This window comes from Phalangium opilio, unplaced genomic scaffold, assembly GCF_054372755.1.
Source record: "Phalangium opilio isolate 3A_F unplaced genomic scaffold, DU_Popi_V2 ptg000206l_1, whole genome shotgun sequence".
Lineage (NCBI taxonomy): Eukaryota > Metazoa > Arthropoda > Arachnida > Opiliones > Phalangiidae > Phalangium > Phalangium opilio.
In genome coordinates, this window is record NW_028324216.1 from 943,067 (window position 1) to 961,153 (window position 18,087).

Below are 18,087 nucleotides of genomic sequence, written 5' to 3' on the forward strand. Positions count from 1 at the left end.
TGGAGAAACGAGAAAATTTAATTCAAATAGAATTATTTTTATATTTCCTTAAGAATAAGAAAATGCTTCAAAAATGTGGTAATACTTATCTTGGGAAACTTTTTAGAAGCTAAAACAGAGCTATCTCAGTTATGACGTCAGTGCCTAGGTCACCTGCTTAGCTTTGGCAGTGGGCACTACCACTTTGGTTCTACAGTGACGTCACACTAAGGCTTCGGACATAGCTTTATTCCTAGACGGTTCTATTTTACAACAATTATTTCGATAATTTTTACAACTACACTGTGTAATTTATGTGCAAGTTCATTATGGGCGTGGTTATTAATAAAATGGGTTCATATTATCATTGTCACGTGTCTTTACAGGAATTGATTGAATGTAGTGCTTAGGAATGGCTGTATTGAACTTCAAATGATGAAACACATAGTATATATAGCGGTATTGCTTTTTCGTGCTATTTATTGGTTGAAACATTAAAGGGGAGGAGCTAAATACTAAGGGGACTAAGCTCCACCCATTTACTGAACGGTTTTCAGTCATGATGCGGTCATTCTTAAGTACTACAATCTATAATACTCTCTGCGATACGTTTTAGCTTCAGGTTCAATTTCGTTTAGAAATAAGGGGATTTTCCATTTGCGAAATATATTACATGCCATTTGTTTAAATTCATAAGCATGGAAGCTAGGAAAATTGGGATTGTAGAATATTTGTTTCTCAGTTTATTATAAAAGTGCCTGAGCTCGGGGACATTTTTCAAATTAAGTTTAAGTTCCCTTCCATTGTTTAATCCCGACGAATATTTCACAAACTTAATTTTCTCGTTGCTCTTTTCAATTTGCTTTTTCTTTACTCAGTGAAATTGAAAATATAACTGGTTTAGTTCCAGGCGTTCTCTTTTGATGTTCAAATTCAGTGTTTAAAGGTTTTAAGTTTGAATTTCGTTTTCTGTGATTATTTGGTATGAGGCGATTTACTTACATTTTGTCTCTAAGCTGATTCGAATAGATCTCACTTTAAGCTTCGAAACAAAATCAACCGCGTCAAAATCGAGCCATAAATAAAAAAGTTGGAAATTTTCAAACTTCCTCCATGTTTTCTGGTGACGTCACGATTCAACATGAATTTGAAAATTTCCAACTTCCTTAATTATGAACCGATTTGGACGCGGTTAGTCTCATTTAGTAGCTCTTGAAATTCCCTACCCGAACAATAGCATAAATAAAAAATTTAAGTCAAACTTTCCATGTTTTTTCATGACGTCATCAACACAAGTTTGAAAATTTCCAACTTCCTTAATTACGAACCGATTTGGACGCGGTTTGTTTCATTTTGAAGCTCTTGAAAAGCCCTACTCGAAACTGCTAAAAACTACACTCAACAAAACTCAATCTAAGTAATAAAGACATACTTCAAACGAGTCTGACACCCACGAGTTCACAATACACATATAATAACCCACAATTTTTTTATTTTAATTACAAACGCTTCAGTAACTTAATTGAGAAAGAAGAAACGAAGCCCAAACCCAACAGAACTTTTGAAGATAAGGATTTCTTTTGTATTCTGCCAAAAGATGAACGAACCCTCGAGCACGTTTCGTGCTTAGATCAAGCTTGAGAAGTTTGCCCACCAACAAAACACCCAAAAATTCAGGCAGCAATTAAGATAAGCTTCAAGCTTCAAACTCATTTTGCTCAGATAAGACAGGAGCTTCAACAAATAGTGAGGTTAAAGGTTGAGATCCAACAAAAAAATATAAAATTAAAAATATGACACTAGTTAGACAAAATCCGATAAAGGATTATTAAAGCTCCGTTTTCGTTACTTGAACCTCGACCTTTAAATCTAGAATTTCTTTCAAAAAATTAGACAAGTTTTCCTCCCATCTTAAGCCTATTTTCTGGAAATTCCAAATATTTCTTTTAATCAAAAAATATTTTGTATCATATCTATCTCTCTTTTTACTTATTTTTTGGAAATTGAATTTGAATAAAATTAAAGGCTACAGGGGGTGGATTACTAAGCACCCACTTACCTTGATTCTCTCCCGGGACTAAGTTCTATTCATTAATTCAAATAAGTCGAACAGTTGTTGCGAAAAAGAGGGCGGAAGAGAAACTCATTATTTCCGGAATAAGAAATAAGATTCCGATTGAATATATTTTTTCGCTTTCTCTCTCTTCACTAACGACCGGCTTTACTGATATGCCGTCATGAAGTCATGGATTTATTCCATGAATATAGAATGTAGTAGATTTATGGGTGTTTCTGATAAGTCTAGTGGCATAACTCAAGAAGTGATATCTAGTTTATTAGGGAGAAGATGCCTAAGTATTCGCGCTAGGCCATAGTCCCATACAGTCCCCCTTTCAAAATACAAGGGGGGACGTAAAAGGAGGCCCCGGGCTATTTCGCCAGCCACTCCTCAGTCGGAAAATATGACTGTAATTTTTTTTATCATTCGCGTTGGTCGCGCTGACGTGAGTTTTCAAGAACCAATGAGATGCTGGTTGTATAATTTAGAGGCGGGGATTAACTCCGGACCTACGTAACGATTGGACTGTAGATAAAGCTGAATTATAAATGTGGGGCAAATTCATACCTTCTCCCTAATAAATAAGGTTTCCCACAGTTCGGTTCAAATCGGTTTTGGACTAAAACTGAAACTGAACTGAAACTTTTCAGTTAAGATTTTCAAGAACTGAAACTGAACTGAAATTATCAGTTCGGTTCAGCCAGGAAACCGAACTGATCAGTTCAGTTTTCAGTTATAACTGAACTGAACCGAAAACCCCTTCAGAGGTTATCAAGAAGAAAAATTCGGTGTCAGAGGCCGAAAATACCCAGATTGTAACTATTAACCGCTAACATTTTCTACTACTACTAAGTATTTTGGAATCGTGAAGTTCCACCCCTTAAAAGTCATGTTTATTTCACTAACTACAAATTATTAACATTGAACAATTTAATTTTGACTAATTAACTAATTATGATACCCTTTTTAGTTACTAATTTTTGGTATTCTTTTAGCCTGTGTCTCTCTGCAGAGGGTCCCAGCTAATCACGGGACTTAAATTAATAGCTTATTTCTATGCAGAGAGACATAAATGATGAAATATACGCGACACTAATAAGGTATCTTAATTTACGCGACACATCCCCCAAAATATCATCCAGCATGCAATACTAAACGATGCCAGTTTTCTATTGTTCTACTAATGTTTGTGGGAACGTATTGATATCGTTTCTCGCGATAGATCGAAAGAGTACTTAACTATCTCTTCAGTTCAGTTTTCATCAGTTCAGTTTAAGAAATAAACCGAACCGAACTGAAAACTGATCAGTTTGGAGATTTGCAAACTGAAACTGAACTGAAGCAATCAAATCAGTTTAGGGCCTAAACTGAAACCGAAAATAACTGAACTGAACCGAAAACTGAACTGTTTGAACTGAACTGTGGGAAACCTTACTAATAAACTACATATCACTTCTTGGTATAATATTCATGGTAAAAATAAAACAATTCTGATATCATCTATTGAGGTTAAATCTCCTACAGGGGTCTAAGTACAGAATATCTAGATATATTTCGGTCTCAACAGGGTCTTATAAGAAATCTAGGATCGATTCATAGGGAATCTTTATATTTTTTTGGGCTCTACCATGCAACTGTAGTAGGATTATACTATTGATATATTTTGTTATTCAAATTTTTCATCGGGATGACGTCATCGGTATTGTGACAAGGGGCCAATCACCAAGTATGATCGGGTTTACACACTGTCTTCTGTGAGATTCATACCCTAATCCTTGACTTTGTGATTTGTCCCTCGGTATTATTATACGACTGTGAATGTCGCTAACAGGAAATGCGACTTCGATATTCAAAACACGTACGTCGCGTCATGTATGCAGGATAGTCATAGATAGTGACAAAGTTTCTTTGGAATTTTTTTAAAATATTTCAGAAACTAAAAGTTATAGCATGGGCGAAAAGTTTTAAAAGCATTTTGTCGTTTTGGTAAAGGGTAAATCGATGTGGGGTTATCTTCCCTTTAAAGGGATGGTAAACTAAGATAACTATCTTTAAGGTTTTCTTTGTTTTGATTTACAGAAATAAATATTTCCCGCCAATTTTGTTAAGCCTAATTATTAAATTTTCAAAACTGTACAATCTCGATCTGTAAGTTTTAAGAAATGACAAACTTAAAACTGTCGAAAGGAATGATGGGTAAATTCTCCACGATTCTTTGCCTTCATTAATTTAACAAATAAACATTGTTAAGCCTAAATTGAAAAATTAGGCCTAACAAAGACTACAAGAAACAATTTTTACGTGACTTCGCGCGAGACGTTCTAAAACATAGCTTAGCTTGGTTTCCATGGGAACGTTTCAAACATTCAACTCCTTGGCCTATTTCGAATATCTTGGAAATACCTTTGGTTGTTTCATCTTGTCAAAATGTCACTGCTGCCCGTTTGAGATTAAAGTGTTAAATCGCGTCTCATTTAATTAAGGGGAATTAACGTGTAAGACGACGAAATGACCGTGACGTCATACTGGGCAGGTGGATGGTCTAATAAAGACGATACTAGAGAGTAGAGGTAGCCATCAATCGAGAAGTTGAAACAAGGCTTAACGGTATTAGAAAACCCCCCTTAGGAACTTGGGAATTCTAACCGAGATTACCACCTAAGCCTAAAATTTTGCGAAATTAATCACAGAGCAAAGGCTTAAGGTGGAAAATTTACGATAGGGATTCCCCTCTGCTTCTCAAATTATCGAATCTAATAAAATCGAAAATCTATACAGGCGTCAGAAACACACTTAACGAAATAAATGCCCGCTCTTTTTCTTAAGCCTAAAATTCGATTCTTAGATCTACTTTAGTTTAAACTTATTCTTTTTTAAAAGAAAATAAATTGATATATTTATCATCGCCTTTCTTTCATTGGCTGGATCATGATAAAGGTACAATGCAATTATACCAACTACGTCATAAAATGGCCTACTCCAGTAGATCAAAAGATTATTAGAAAAAATAAGGTTTTTAAACATTTTGTGAAATTTAAAAATCACGAGAAACTAGTTAAGTCAAATCTCGTGACGTCATGCAATACTTTCTCTGCTAAGCCCCTCCCCTTTTATGAAACCACATAGAATAATGTAAAAAATAAATAAAATTAGTGTGACCTACCTTTAATAAACGTTTCGATTTGATTTCACGCTACAATAAGTAACGTCACAACATCTTCTTCGCTAAGCCCCTCCCCTTTAGTGAAACCACATCGTAACCTTACAAATGATTCGTTATACCTTTAAAAAACGTTTCGTGTTTGTTTTCTTCTTGTAGTTTGGGGTTGAAGGATGGTTTTGTTACGAGAATTGAAAGGTCATCAATTATAATACTGGGTCAATGTTGGCACACGCACTTTTGATAAGTCTATCGAGTGATTTTCTTTTTGGTCTTTCCCCACTTTTCTAATCGATCGTAATCGATACAGCAAAATGGTTCGTTCGATTCCGAGGAAAATTTAACCGCAACCTTAATTTGTTTGGAGTAAAATAAAGAACCGTGTACTTACCAAAAGCCTAATTATGTTGTTGTTGTGGTGGTGATGCTTTTGTTTACTTTGAAATGAATTAAGTCGTAACCGTCAGCAATTGTAACTGTGAAATGGGAATTAGAGTTTTTGGATGGATTGGACAGATGATTGGGTCGATAATGTGGAAACATTGTTCCTCTGTTGAATTAGTTCTGTAATGAAAGAAAAATTATATATAAATATAATTATTAAATTATCTTTAATTATGATTAGCTTAAGAACGTAAACTTTTGTTTCAAATATTTAAGCATAAGTATAGATGTGAAATTATCGTATAAGTAGAAAATATTTGATTACTAATCATTTATTAAAATCTTTGAAAAAATTTAAATTAATGTGAAATTTATTTATTTTTAATTATAGTCGCAATGCCGGCTAACGAGGGGGTTCCACCTCCGTCGTCCGACCTTCACGAAGGAGCAGAAGGTCAAAAACTAGGAATCCTTCAACGCCAACCAACATTCCCTTTACTTCCGGCCAGAATGCCTACCTGGGACATGACGGAAGAGATCGTCATCAGTGGCATTTCCGGTCGATTCCCGGAATCCGATTCCATAGCCGAATTCAAGGAGAATCTCTTCTCCAAGAAGGATTTGGTCACCGAAGACGACCGAAGATGGCAACCGGGTCTATTCGGATTACCAACTCGAAACGGAAAACTTAGAGAGCTATCGAAATTCGACGCCGCGTTTTTCGGAGTTCATCCAAAACAGAGTCACGCCATGGATCCTCAATTAAGAATGTTATTGGAGTTGACCTACGAAGCGATCATTGACGCTGGTAAGATATGTTTCGTTAAATAAGATGGCGGGGTTAAATCGGAAGTTATAGGTCTGGAGACCGAAATAGTCTTTGACCCCAATAAGGATCAAACAGAAGCATTTTCAGCTAATACAGTGGTTATTAAAGCTTCGAAACCCCTTTTCGACCAAATTAAACGAAGCCAATCCCTTCTGAAAGGATTTGAACGCAATGAAGTAAGCTTAAATCCATTTAACTTTACAGGTTTCGATCCACACGCTTTAAGAGGTACCAGAACGGGTGTTTACGTTGGTTGCAGCGCATCGGAAAGCGACGCGGCATTCTCCGTCAACCCAGAAGCCATTAATGGTTACGGCCTAACCGGATGTTGCAGGGCCATGTTCTCCAATCGAATATCATTCGCGTTTGACTTCAAAGGACCAAGTTTCTCCATCGATACCGCGTGTTCCTCAAGTTTGTTAGCTCTGGAACAAGCCGTCGAGGCATTGAGAAGCAATCAATGCGACGCGGCCGTTGTTGGCGGTGTTAGTTTATGCCTGATGCCCACATCCTCATTGGCTTTCCATAAACTGGGAATGTTGGCCCCTGATGGCAAATGCAAGACGTTCGACGCAGCTGGAGATGGATACGTTAGAAGCGAAGCTGCCTCTGTCATCTTTCTTCAAAAATCCAGCTCAGCTAGAAGGATATACGCCACAGTGGTTCATGCCAAGACAAATACCGATGGTTCCAAACCAGAAGGTATGATTTAGAAAGTTCCAGTATCCGGAATGTTTTCAGTATTATCATAAAATACAATTATTTCTTAGGAGTGACGTTCCCATCTGGAGAAGTTCAAAAATATCTCTTGGAGACGATTTACAGTGAAGCCGGTATTGACCCATCAACCGTAGCTTACGTTGAGGCCCATGGAACGGGTACCAAAGTTGGAGACCCGCAAGAAGCCGGAGCCATCGCTGAAGTATTTTGTAAAAAGGGTAGAGAAGGTCCTTTGATGGTTGGATCCGTTAAGTCTAATATGGGACATTCAGAACCAGCATCTGGTAAGTGTTAAGTCAAATACCTTAAGTACTTAGTAACTAATTTATCTTTTCGATTAAAGGTTTATGCTCAATTGCCAAAGTATTAATTGCTATGGAAGAAGGTGTCATTCCACCGAATTTACACTACTTCGAACCAAGTCCTAACATACCAGCATTGCTAGATGGTCGATTAAGAGTCGTTGATGAACCAACAGTCTGGAATGGTGGATTAGTAGGCGTCAACTGTTTCGGATTTGGAGGTGCTAACGTTCACGTCATCTTACGATCGAATCCCAGTCCGAAGAAGCCCATAACTCCAGCCATACAAGACTTAAACGAATATCAACTACCGCGATTACACCTAACTTGCGGTAGAACCGAATCTGCTGTTAAAAAAATCCAAGCCGAAATAGAAGCCGGAAAGATTACACCGGAAGCCGCAGCCATGCTGGACGATATCGCTAAGGCGCCAACTTCAAGTATGCCATTCAGAGGTTACGCTATTGATTCAACCGAAAGTGGCGTTGATAGCAAGCCTTTAGTCAAATCTGTGGAAAGAAACACCTTGGAGAAACGACCAATCTGGTTCGTCTTCTCAGGAATGGGTAGCCAATGGCCTGGTATGGCTAGGGATCTAATGAAATTGGATGTCTTTGCCAAGACCATTCATGAGCTGACGATTCCCTTGAAGACCGTTGGTGTTGACTTGATAGACTTGTTAACCAACCCCGATAAAGAAGTAGTCAAAACTACAGCGGCATCCTTCACTGCCATCGCCGCTGTTCAAGTTGCGTTAGTGGATACCTTAAGTTACTTGGGTATACACCCAGAAGGAATTGTTGGACACTCCGGTGGAGAGTTGGGTTGCGCTTATGCCGATGGATGTTTTACGAAAGAACAAACCGTCTTAGCGGCTTATTGGAGAGGTAGGTGTCCAACGCAAAAATAGTTCGTTGCTGGTTAAAATCGTAATTGGATACTTGGTACTTAATTTTACAATTATTTCCCAATTCAGGTACATGCGTTGACGAAGCATCGATGGTGCTTGGTGGTATGGCCGCTGTTGGTATGACGTGGGAAGAAGCTAAGAAACGATGTCCCGAAAACATCGTCCCATCATGCCACAATGCCGAAGACACAATTACAGTTTCGGGTCCAGCCGATTTGGTGGCGAAATTCGTCGAAGAATTAAAAGCCGAGAATATCTTCGCTCGCGAAGTTGACAGTTGCGGAATTGCCTTCCATAGCCCATATATGGCAAATACGGGACCAATTTTGAAGCCAGCGTTAGAGAAGATAATACCTAACCCCAAACCGCGTAGTTCCCGATGGATCAGTTCGTCAGTTCATAAGGATGATATGGACAAACCCTTTGCCAAACTGTGTTCAGCAGATTACCACGTTAACAACTTATTGTCGCCTGTTCTGTTTTACGAAGCCGTTATGCAAGCCCCCAAAAATGCCCTCCTGATCGAATTAGCTCCTCATTGTCTACTACAATCCGTCCTTAAGAGAAATTTGGGTTCTGCTTGCGCCACTGTTGGATTATTGAAGAAAAACCATCCCGATAATATGGAATTCTTTCTTTCCGGAATTGGAAAGTAAGTAAAAGGCTTAAGGTTTTAAGTATAATCAGATTATATTTAAAAGCTAACTTTAACAGATTGTACCAACTTGGTTTGAACCCAAATATCAAGAAATTCTATCCATCCGTAACCTTCCCAGTACCACGTGGTACACCAATGCTCTCACCTTTGGTCGAATGGGACCATTCTCAAACGTGGACAGTCGCAACTTGGGAAAAGTACTTCGGGTCAGGTCGCGCATCCGAATGCGTCGTCGAAATTGACGTCTCTGACCCCAGTTCCCAAGATTATTACTTAGTTGGACATTGCATCGATGGTACGGTGCTCTTCCCAGCTACTGGGTACTTGGTCCTGACCTGGAAGGCTATAGCCAAACTCAGGAACAAGAACTTCGAGGAACTGCCAGTGTGTTTTGAGAATGTACAATTCAAGAGAGCTACTGTTTTACCCAAGACGGGAACAGTGAAATTCATGGTTAAAATCATGGAAATCAGCGGAGAGTTTGAAATATCAGAGGGTAATGCTGTTGTCACTTCCGGGCGGGTTTATATACCGGAAGGAGAGGTGCTTGTACATCAAAACAAGCTTGAACGGTACCCGATTGTACCGTCCGAAATTAAACTAAGCGGCAAAGATGTTTACAAGGAGTTACGACTAAGAGGTTACGATTATGGACCAACTTTCCAAAATGTACTCGAATCAGACCACAAAGCTCAACTGTCCAAGATTAAGTGGAGCAATAATTGGGTTGTTTTCATGGACAATATGTTGCAATTTTCATGCTTGTCCAAGGATAAGAGGGCCTTGTATTTACCCACGACGGTCACCTACGTTAGAGTCGATCCTAAGTTGCATTTAAAATGTGTCGAGGAAGAAAACAACGGTAAGTACTATAAACTTTGCCTCAAATATCATGATGGTTGTAACCACTTGTTATTTTCCAGAAATTCCATGCAAGAACTACTTAAACTTGAAGTACTGTACATCAGGAGGTATTGAGGTCCAACGCATGAAGACCAGTATTTTCCCCAGACGTCGTTTAATGCAATCGGCACCAATACTTGAAAGTTACAATTTCATTCCTCACAACGAAACCAACCTAATTACCGAATCTCAACGGGACAAGTTAGAGGAATACATTGAAGTTTGCTCCGCGGTTGCTCGCCGTATTCTAGAAGCGAGTGGTAAAAGCAAGGCGCAAATCAGCGAAGTAATGAACGGTTTTAAGGAAGCCCCCGATGATGTTATCAAAAACTACTTGGAGTCACCGGCGGAAAACCACGTCCTGTTATCCATATTGAAGACCGTTTTAAAATCCACAACAGTTGACAATGGACTAAGAGACAACGTCAAAAACGTCATAGCGGAAAACGATAAAAACATAGGGAAAGATATCCTCTTCACCGCCATTCTAAATGAACGTGTTTTACGACCAGCGCTGGACATCGTAGCCGAGAACTTAACCGGACGCAAACTCAGTGTCGTTGAACTTAGCCCCAAGATGCGTTTGAGTGAACAAGTACTTCAACTCCTACAAGGCTCGCATTTACTTCTACAGACCAATTACATTGTTGCCAATACGGAAGAGCCATCACCCGAGGACAAAGTACCCGAAGATGTTAATGTTCTGAAGTGGGATTTGAACTCCGAAGGTAAAGGCCCAGGAGAAGTGGACCTTGTCATCGCTAAAGATACATTCTATTACGGTAAAACGCCCAAATCGGTACTGACTGACTTGACAAAGATTGTTAAGGACGATGGGTTCATCTTATTGGTGGAACGAACCCACGTGACACCGGCTGAAACATTCCTGGCTGTTGTAACCGAACAATCGTTCGTAGAAAGACAAGAAGAAAAAATAGAAAAAGCATGCGGGGACTTAGGACTTGCAATTGTCAGCAAGAAGTCAGATTCAATGACTGCAACCTCGTACTTGATTAAGAAACTTAGCAAACAAAGAGAGGGACAAATCCCAACTGCAATCACGATTAAGGATAAGGATGACTTTGAATGGGTCACCGAACTTAAAGACAAGGTCAAAGAACTACAAGAAAAACCTGAACCAGGACAAACCATATGGTTGGTCTCTCAAAATGACCCATTAAGTGGAGTAATGGGTGCTATAAAATGTTTGAGACAAGAACCAGGTGGGGCCATTCTACGGTGCCTGTTTAATGTGGGAACCAACGAAAATTTCGACCTCCAAGATGAAAGGTATTCTGATATCCTCCGAAAGGATTTAGTTGTGAATGTTATCAGAAATGGTCAACTAGGTTCCTACAGACACGTCACTATTCCTCAAGGTAATTACTTGATTACTGAGCTCTTTAAGTTGTTGGAGTTTAACGTTGCTGGATTTTAATTCCAGGTCAATTACAACAAACGGTGGACACATACCATGCCTACTTGAATGTCCTAACCAGAGGAGATTTGTCTAGTTTGCGTTGGATTGAATCATCACTTAACTTCTGGAATGAAACGCCATCTACCTTGAAGAAGGACGGCGAAATGTGCCACGTTTATTACTGTCCATTAAACTTCAGAGATATCATGTTAGCAATTGGAAAATTACCACCTGATGCAATCCCCGGTAAGTAATTAAGAACTATATTGTTAATTAACAAACAAGACACTAATAAATGGGTGTTTTAACACAGGCGACCTAGCCACAGCCGAGTGCCTTCTAGGTTTGGAATTCGCTGGACGCGACGGGAAAGGCAATCGCGTCATGGGTTTGGTTCCTGCCATGGGTATGGCCACTTCAGTCATAGTTGATCCTAACTTCTTATGGAAAGTCCCGGACAACTGGACGCTGGAACAAGCGTGTACCGTTCCCGTGGCCTATTCGACGGCCTACTACGCGTTGGTGGTCAGAGGAAATCTTCAACCGGGAGAAGCTGTTCTAATCCATTCCGGAAGTGGAGGTGTTGGACAAGCTGCCATCAGCATTGCCTTGTCTTACGGTTGCGAAGTATACACCACCGTCGGTTCGGAACAGAAGAGAGAATACTTGAAGAAAAAGTTCCCACAGTTGACTGACAATAATTTCAGTAATTCCCGAGATATGTCATTCGAAAATGATATATTAATGGCCACAGATGGACGAGGTACAGTAATAAATCCGATGATTGCCAACTTCAGGGTACTAAATTTCCCTTTAAATAATCTTTCCAGGAGTCGATGTGGTCCTCAACTCCTTAGCTGAAGAAAAACTTCAAGCGAGTGTTCGTTGTTTAGCATACCACGGTCGCTTTTTGGAAATAGGAAAATTCGACTTGTCTAGCAATAATCCATTAGGAATGTCCGCATTTTTACGTAATATCACATTCCACGGCATCTTATTGGACGCCCTATTCGGGGACCACGTTAGTCCCGCCTACAAACGTCAAGTAGTTGACTTAGTCAATGAAGGAATCGCCAATGGAACAGTGAGACCATTGGACACATCCGTCTTTGAAAAACACCAAGTTGAGGAAGCTTTCAGATACATGGCCAGTGGTAAACACATCGGAAAGGTTGTCCTAAAGGTTCGCAGTGAGGAATCAGAATCACCTAAGACAGTACCTCAACCTTTGAAAGTACCCGCCATGACGCGAGTAGTATGTAATCCGAAGAAGACATACGTCATAATTGGAGGTTTGGGAGGATTCGGAATTGAACTGGCCTTATGGTTGATAGAAAGAGGTGCTCGTCAAATGGTTCTAACTTCCCGAAGTGGACCAACTACCGGATACCAAAAAATGTGTCTGGAACGTTGGAGGAAACGCGGCGTTAAAGTCGAAGTCTCCAATGAAGACAGCGTCTCAATCCAATCAGCAACCAACCTAATAAACATTGCCAGCTCCTTGGGACCAGTCGGTGGTATCTTCAACTTAGCCATGGTACTTAAGGACGGATTATTAGAAAACCTAACGCCAGAAGACTTCCAAAAGGTCTGTGCGCCAAAGGTCCAAGCCAGCACGAACCTGGACAAACTTTCACGGTCATTGTGCCCGGAGTTGAACTACTTCGTGGTCTTCTCTTCAGTCAGTTGCGGACGCGGTAACGCCGGACAGAGTAATTACGGTTACGCCAACTCCGTCATGGAAAGGATATGCGAAAGAAGACAACAGGATGGTCTACCTGGTTTGGCCATTCAATGGGGAGCAGTTGGAGACGTTGGCGTAGTCCAAGAAACCATGGGTGGAAATGACATTGTCATTGGAGGAACCTTACCACAGAGAATACATTCGTGCCTAAATACATTGGAACTATTTTTGCAACAAAAGAACACAGTCGTATCTAGCATCGTACCAGCGGAAAGAAAATCAAACAAGGGGAAAAACAGTAAAGGAATTTTGGACATGATCGCCAGAATATTAGGTAAGTCGCGATTAAAATTCCATCATGTCCTTTTTAAAAGTCTTAATCTGAATTTCAATCCTCAACAGGTTTACAAGACGCCTCATCCCTTAACCCTGACACAACCCTTGGCGAATTAGGAATGGATTCCTTAATGGGTGTAGAAGTTAAACAGACCCTTGAACGGGACTTTGATTTGCAGTTGTCCATGCAAGAGATACGACACGTCAGTATTCGCCAATTAGGTGAGATCGAGAATGGAGGCACCGTAACAATCAGCGGAGGAAACGGCGGTGGTGCCAATGGAGCGGCGGCTGCCATTATGAACGACATTCAAATACAAAACAAAAACAGACCAGGATTCAAGAGACAGAAGTCTTTAACAGAAAACCCCTTTAAATTACCCGTCCTCATACCCAGTTTCATGCCAACTGAAACGATAGTCACTCTAAATGACAGCGAAGTTGGACAAGACAGACCACTATTTATGGTACATCCCATTGAGGGATTCGTTGTGGCGTTTGACACCGTTAAGACGCATTTAACGAGAAGGACCTACGGATTGCAATGTACCAATAATGTCCCCTTAAACAGGATTGAAGATACGGCTACCTTCTTCTTAAAGGTACTTAACACTTGCCATCAAATAAAAGTACTTCTTTATAGATTTAAAACTAAATTAATCAAAATCAATTTGAACAGCAAATCCAAGCCATTCAACCTGAAGGTCCCTACAACTTATGCGGTTATTCATTCGGAGCCGTTGTCGCTTTCGAAATGTCCTTGCAATTACAAGCTCAAGCCATGAAAGAAAAAGGAACGATAGACGGTGCTGTTTCCTCTCTAACCTTAATGGAAGGTTCACCAAAATTCTTGGCAGCTCATACCGAAAAATTCAAAATGAGATTCAGAGACAAGTATCAGGAATCTGAAGTACAAGTCATGGCTCTCATTACCATCATGATGTGGTTCATGGACATTGATCCAGTTGGGGTAAGTTATCTTTAATCGAAAGAACATATAAAATTGTGAAAATTACAAATTGGAACCATATATCCATCTATAATATTAAAGAAGATAGACCGATCTAAGGTGGCCAATCACAGTCCCCACAACATATTACGTCAGATATGCTTTAAAGGCCTAACGCGTGGGTACAATTATAAAACTGAATTGCTCGTATCTTCGTTAATATTGTAGGTAGATACATGGTTCCAATTTGAAATATTCATGGTTTTATATGCTCTTTCAAATAAAATAAAAATATCTTTAAGTTAAGGTAAATTTTCTTGACCCCTGTGTCCGGCGGTCAGTGGTGGTTCGTTCATTTTTGTAATTTCACGTTTATTATTTCCACGCAGATAAGAAACGAATTAATAAGTTTACCAACGTGGGAAGCCCAAAAACAAGCGGCGGTCAAGCGAGTAGCCGAGGTCGCCGGAGCGGAATACGACACGACAGACTTGGAAAACGCTGTATTCTCGTTCAGTCGAAAACTACTGGTTTGCGACAAATACAGGGCTTCGGCCAAATATAACGGAGATATTACACTCATCAAGGCCAAAGAAAACAGAGTACTAACTGGACATTTGTCCCAAGATTACGGTTTGACCGAAGTAAGTCTCATGAATACCTTCTTATGTATGAACTTTGACCCCAACTAGGCTAGGCGTTCACTAATTTATTTAACAAGAAGGCAGGGCATTACGCAAATTTCAAATTATCTATGAAACGTCAAAACTAATTTGAATTTTAAACCCACCTTAAATCTGACATCGCAATCGAGAAATAATTAAACAATTACTAATGAACTATTAATTAAACTTACAGATGTGCAGTGGTAAAGTGCGAGTCGAATGCGTTGAAGGAACCCATGAAACGTTTCTCCAAGCGGACAGCGCGGTTAACGTTGCAACCCTTCTCAACGAACTCACAATTAACAACTAGGGTAAAAAAAATTATAAAAAAAACTTATAAACATTTTAAACAGTGCCCAATTAAATAAATAAACAAATTAAAACGACAAAATAGACTTTAAAAGGAAAACAAACTATGAAATACAAGTGCTGAAAGAAATCATGAGGACAATTAATTATACAAAATTTAATGTATAATTAATTAAAATGTGTTAATTGTGAAAAAACAAAAAACAGAATTAATAATTTAGAGTTGATACGTATGTGTTTTTACGTAAAATACAAATTATTAAATGAACAGCTTTTTATACGGCTAAAATTTAAAAGAAAATTAATAGGAAATGAATAAAAAAAATTAAATAGGTGGACCAATTAAAAGCCTTCATAATTAAGGATAATTAAAATAAATTAAATATTAACTGGAGTTGTTGAAAATCGTTTAGGGTTATAGATTCTAAATTATTAAATGGGTAATTAGCGTTTTGATACGATAAAAGTTAATTAATAATATTAACAGAAATATATAAATTTGAAGTATTATGATATGACGTCACCCCAAACGTCATTTGTTTACTTCAAATTATGTACTTTTGGAAATATTTAAAAATATAGAAAAAAAAATCATAATCGTAAGTTTTGAAATATTTAAACTTAATTAATTAATTAACCATAAATTACTCGTTTTAATTAACATTATACGGTTTAATTACCTTAATTAATATGAATTATTATTATTAAAAGCTCAAATTAATATCATTTTTAATTATTTCATGAGAGACGTACGCTTACAAGAATACCCCCTTTAATTAACATTAAGTATATTTAATTTCAAGTTTTATTTATAATTGCATCTAATTAAAGTTAGTGAATTTGTTTGTTATAAGAAACAAATATCGTCTGCTTTTTCTACACAAAATAGAGGCGAAAATAATCAGACAATCTAGCAGACGACAGAAATATTTCGAAGTTGACGTTAAAAAACAATTTTGATTATTTCTTTAATTATTTTTCCCCAATTAACTAATTAGTAACGACTGACAAGTGACTAATTAGTACAGTGGAAGGCCGGAGTTGTTGAGCTACTATTAATTAACATTAAACTTATAATTATTACATTTTAAAAAGTATATAATTATAATTATTATATTTTAAAAGTATATACAGTAATTAAATAAAATAAACAACCAAACGTGATATTTTTAATTAAGGATGAGCTTAATTAATCCAATATTAATTATATTTGGGTTAATTAACTCCAAACTCAATATATATTGTTTAAATAAATTGTTTGGCTTAAAACCCCATGACTATCGGTATTATTAATTATTATTATTATTGCATTAAATTTATTTAATTTTTTTAATGTTATTTTTTCTTCGTTATACTTTAATTGCGCGTTAGGATTAATGTCGATTAATTAGGAATGATTTTAAAATGGCGCGCGATACGTTGACAGGGCAATTAGGTGCTGATTGTTTTTGTGTATGATTTATTTTCGAATCAAGTTTAAAAAATATATTTTCTAAGTTTTTGGGAAATAAATTTTAAAATTATAGAAAAAAACGAAATAAATAAATAAATAAATAAATGAACTGCCCAAATGTTGTTAAGAAATAAAAGTTAAAAACGCCGCGAAACTATGTAATATAAATAATAATGTAACATAAAATAAAGTTTTTTCTCTTAAAATATTAATTGTTTTTCTTTTAATTGTTTATTAATTATTGATATGTTCTCATTAACCTTTCAACAAATACTTAGAACTATCTTCGTGAAGTTTAGAATTTCATCTATCAGCCACCAGGTGTTGCTACTACCTAAGGCTTTCATTAACCTTCACAGTACCAGCTTACTTTCTGTGAATTCTATTTGCCATTGATATTACACTCTTATGATGTAACTCCCTCGAATCAATCAATATATTTCTATGGATTCGGTTTCAAACTAAATTAACCAACGCAATCTACCGAGATTTTAAATTTATGTCAGTTAATTATCTTAGTTTAATTAAAGAAATTATACTAATTAAATACTATAATTTAACTTAAAAATATAAACCCACAAAGTAACATATTTCCTATTGTAAAACGAAGGTGTTTCAAATCAATAATCGATTGACTTTAGAGCCAACCTATGTCTCAAAACACAAATGGGATTTAGTAATGACAGCGGCTTACCTTTAACAGCGTTATAATCTTAATAACAATAAAACGTAGTGTCACTTCTCCACATAATCACTCATATAACAATACAGGTACCGAAGAACATGCATTGAGTGGGATGGATGATTCTATAGGAAATCGATCAATTTTGAGAATCGCAAATGTAACTTCTATGAGCAGTACATTTTGAATGTCCCCATAAGGGATGCAAGCACACCCTAACACAAGTTATGATTGAACATTGGATTGGAGTGTTTTAAATACCAACCCTCAAAATTTCCAAGAATCAAGAATTTTCCAAAAGATTTTTAAAGCCAAAAACTTCTAATTTAATTTTACTTCACAAATGAAAATAAAAATAAAAATTAAGAAATAAGTTAAAATCAGTTTAAATTCACAATATTTCTTCAATAAAATCATATTTTCTGATAAACCTTAAGGCTTATGTCCCCCCCAAAAAAATTAAGAAAACAAGAAAAATTCGGGGTAGAAAAAGGATCTAGTTTTAGCAAAAAGTTGCAAGTTGGTAGCCATAGGAACGTCATCATTCTCAGTTCGGGAAACTCATTTATCTTTGCGGTCTATTTTTGGACTCAATAATCCCGTTGGTGACCTCAAAACCTAGCGGGGGATCCGGCCCAACTAACCAACGGTCATTTTTATCGACAGACCATTTATCTTCTTCAGA

General features: G+C 37.6%; 1 protein-coding gene across 1 annotated transcript in view; it reads left to right on the top strand.

Annotated features, from left to right (window-relative positions):
* Positions 1-16,909, top strand: part of LOC149621416 (fatty acid synthase-like) — a 54,099-nt gene extending 37,190 nt beyond the window's left edge. The window contains exons 2-15 of the mRNA XM_089853856.1: positions 5,974-6,390; positions 6,616-7,113; positions 7,182-7,415; positions 7,475-8,320; positions 8,410-8,995; positions 9,058-9,863; positions 9,925-11,283; positions 11,349-11,570; positions 11,638-12,087; positions 12,155-13,342; positions 13,411-13,946; positions 14,024-14,314; positions 14,683-14,937; positions 15,152-16,909. Of these exons, the coding sequence (XP_089709982.1) occupies positions 5,974-6,390; positions 6,616-7,113; positions 7,182-7,415; positions 7,475-8,320; positions 8,410-8,995; positions 9,058-9,863; positions 9,925-11,283; positions 11,349-11,570; positions 11,638-12,087; positions 12,155-13,342; positions 13,411-13,946; positions 14,024-14,314; positions 14,683-14,937; positions 15,152-15,268 (7,805 nt within the window). The 3' untranslated portion in view covers positions 15,269-16,909. The remainder of the gene's footprint in view (positions 1-5,973; positions 6,391-6,615; positions 7,114-7,181; positions 7,416-7,474; positions 8,321-8,409; positions 8,996-9,057; positions 9,864-9,924; positions 11,284-11,348; positions 11,571-11,637; positions 12,088-12,154; positions 13,343-13,410; positions 13,947-14,023; positions 14,315-14,682; positions 14,938-15,151) is intronic.
* Positions 16,910-18,087: the final 1,178 nt, after the last annotated feature.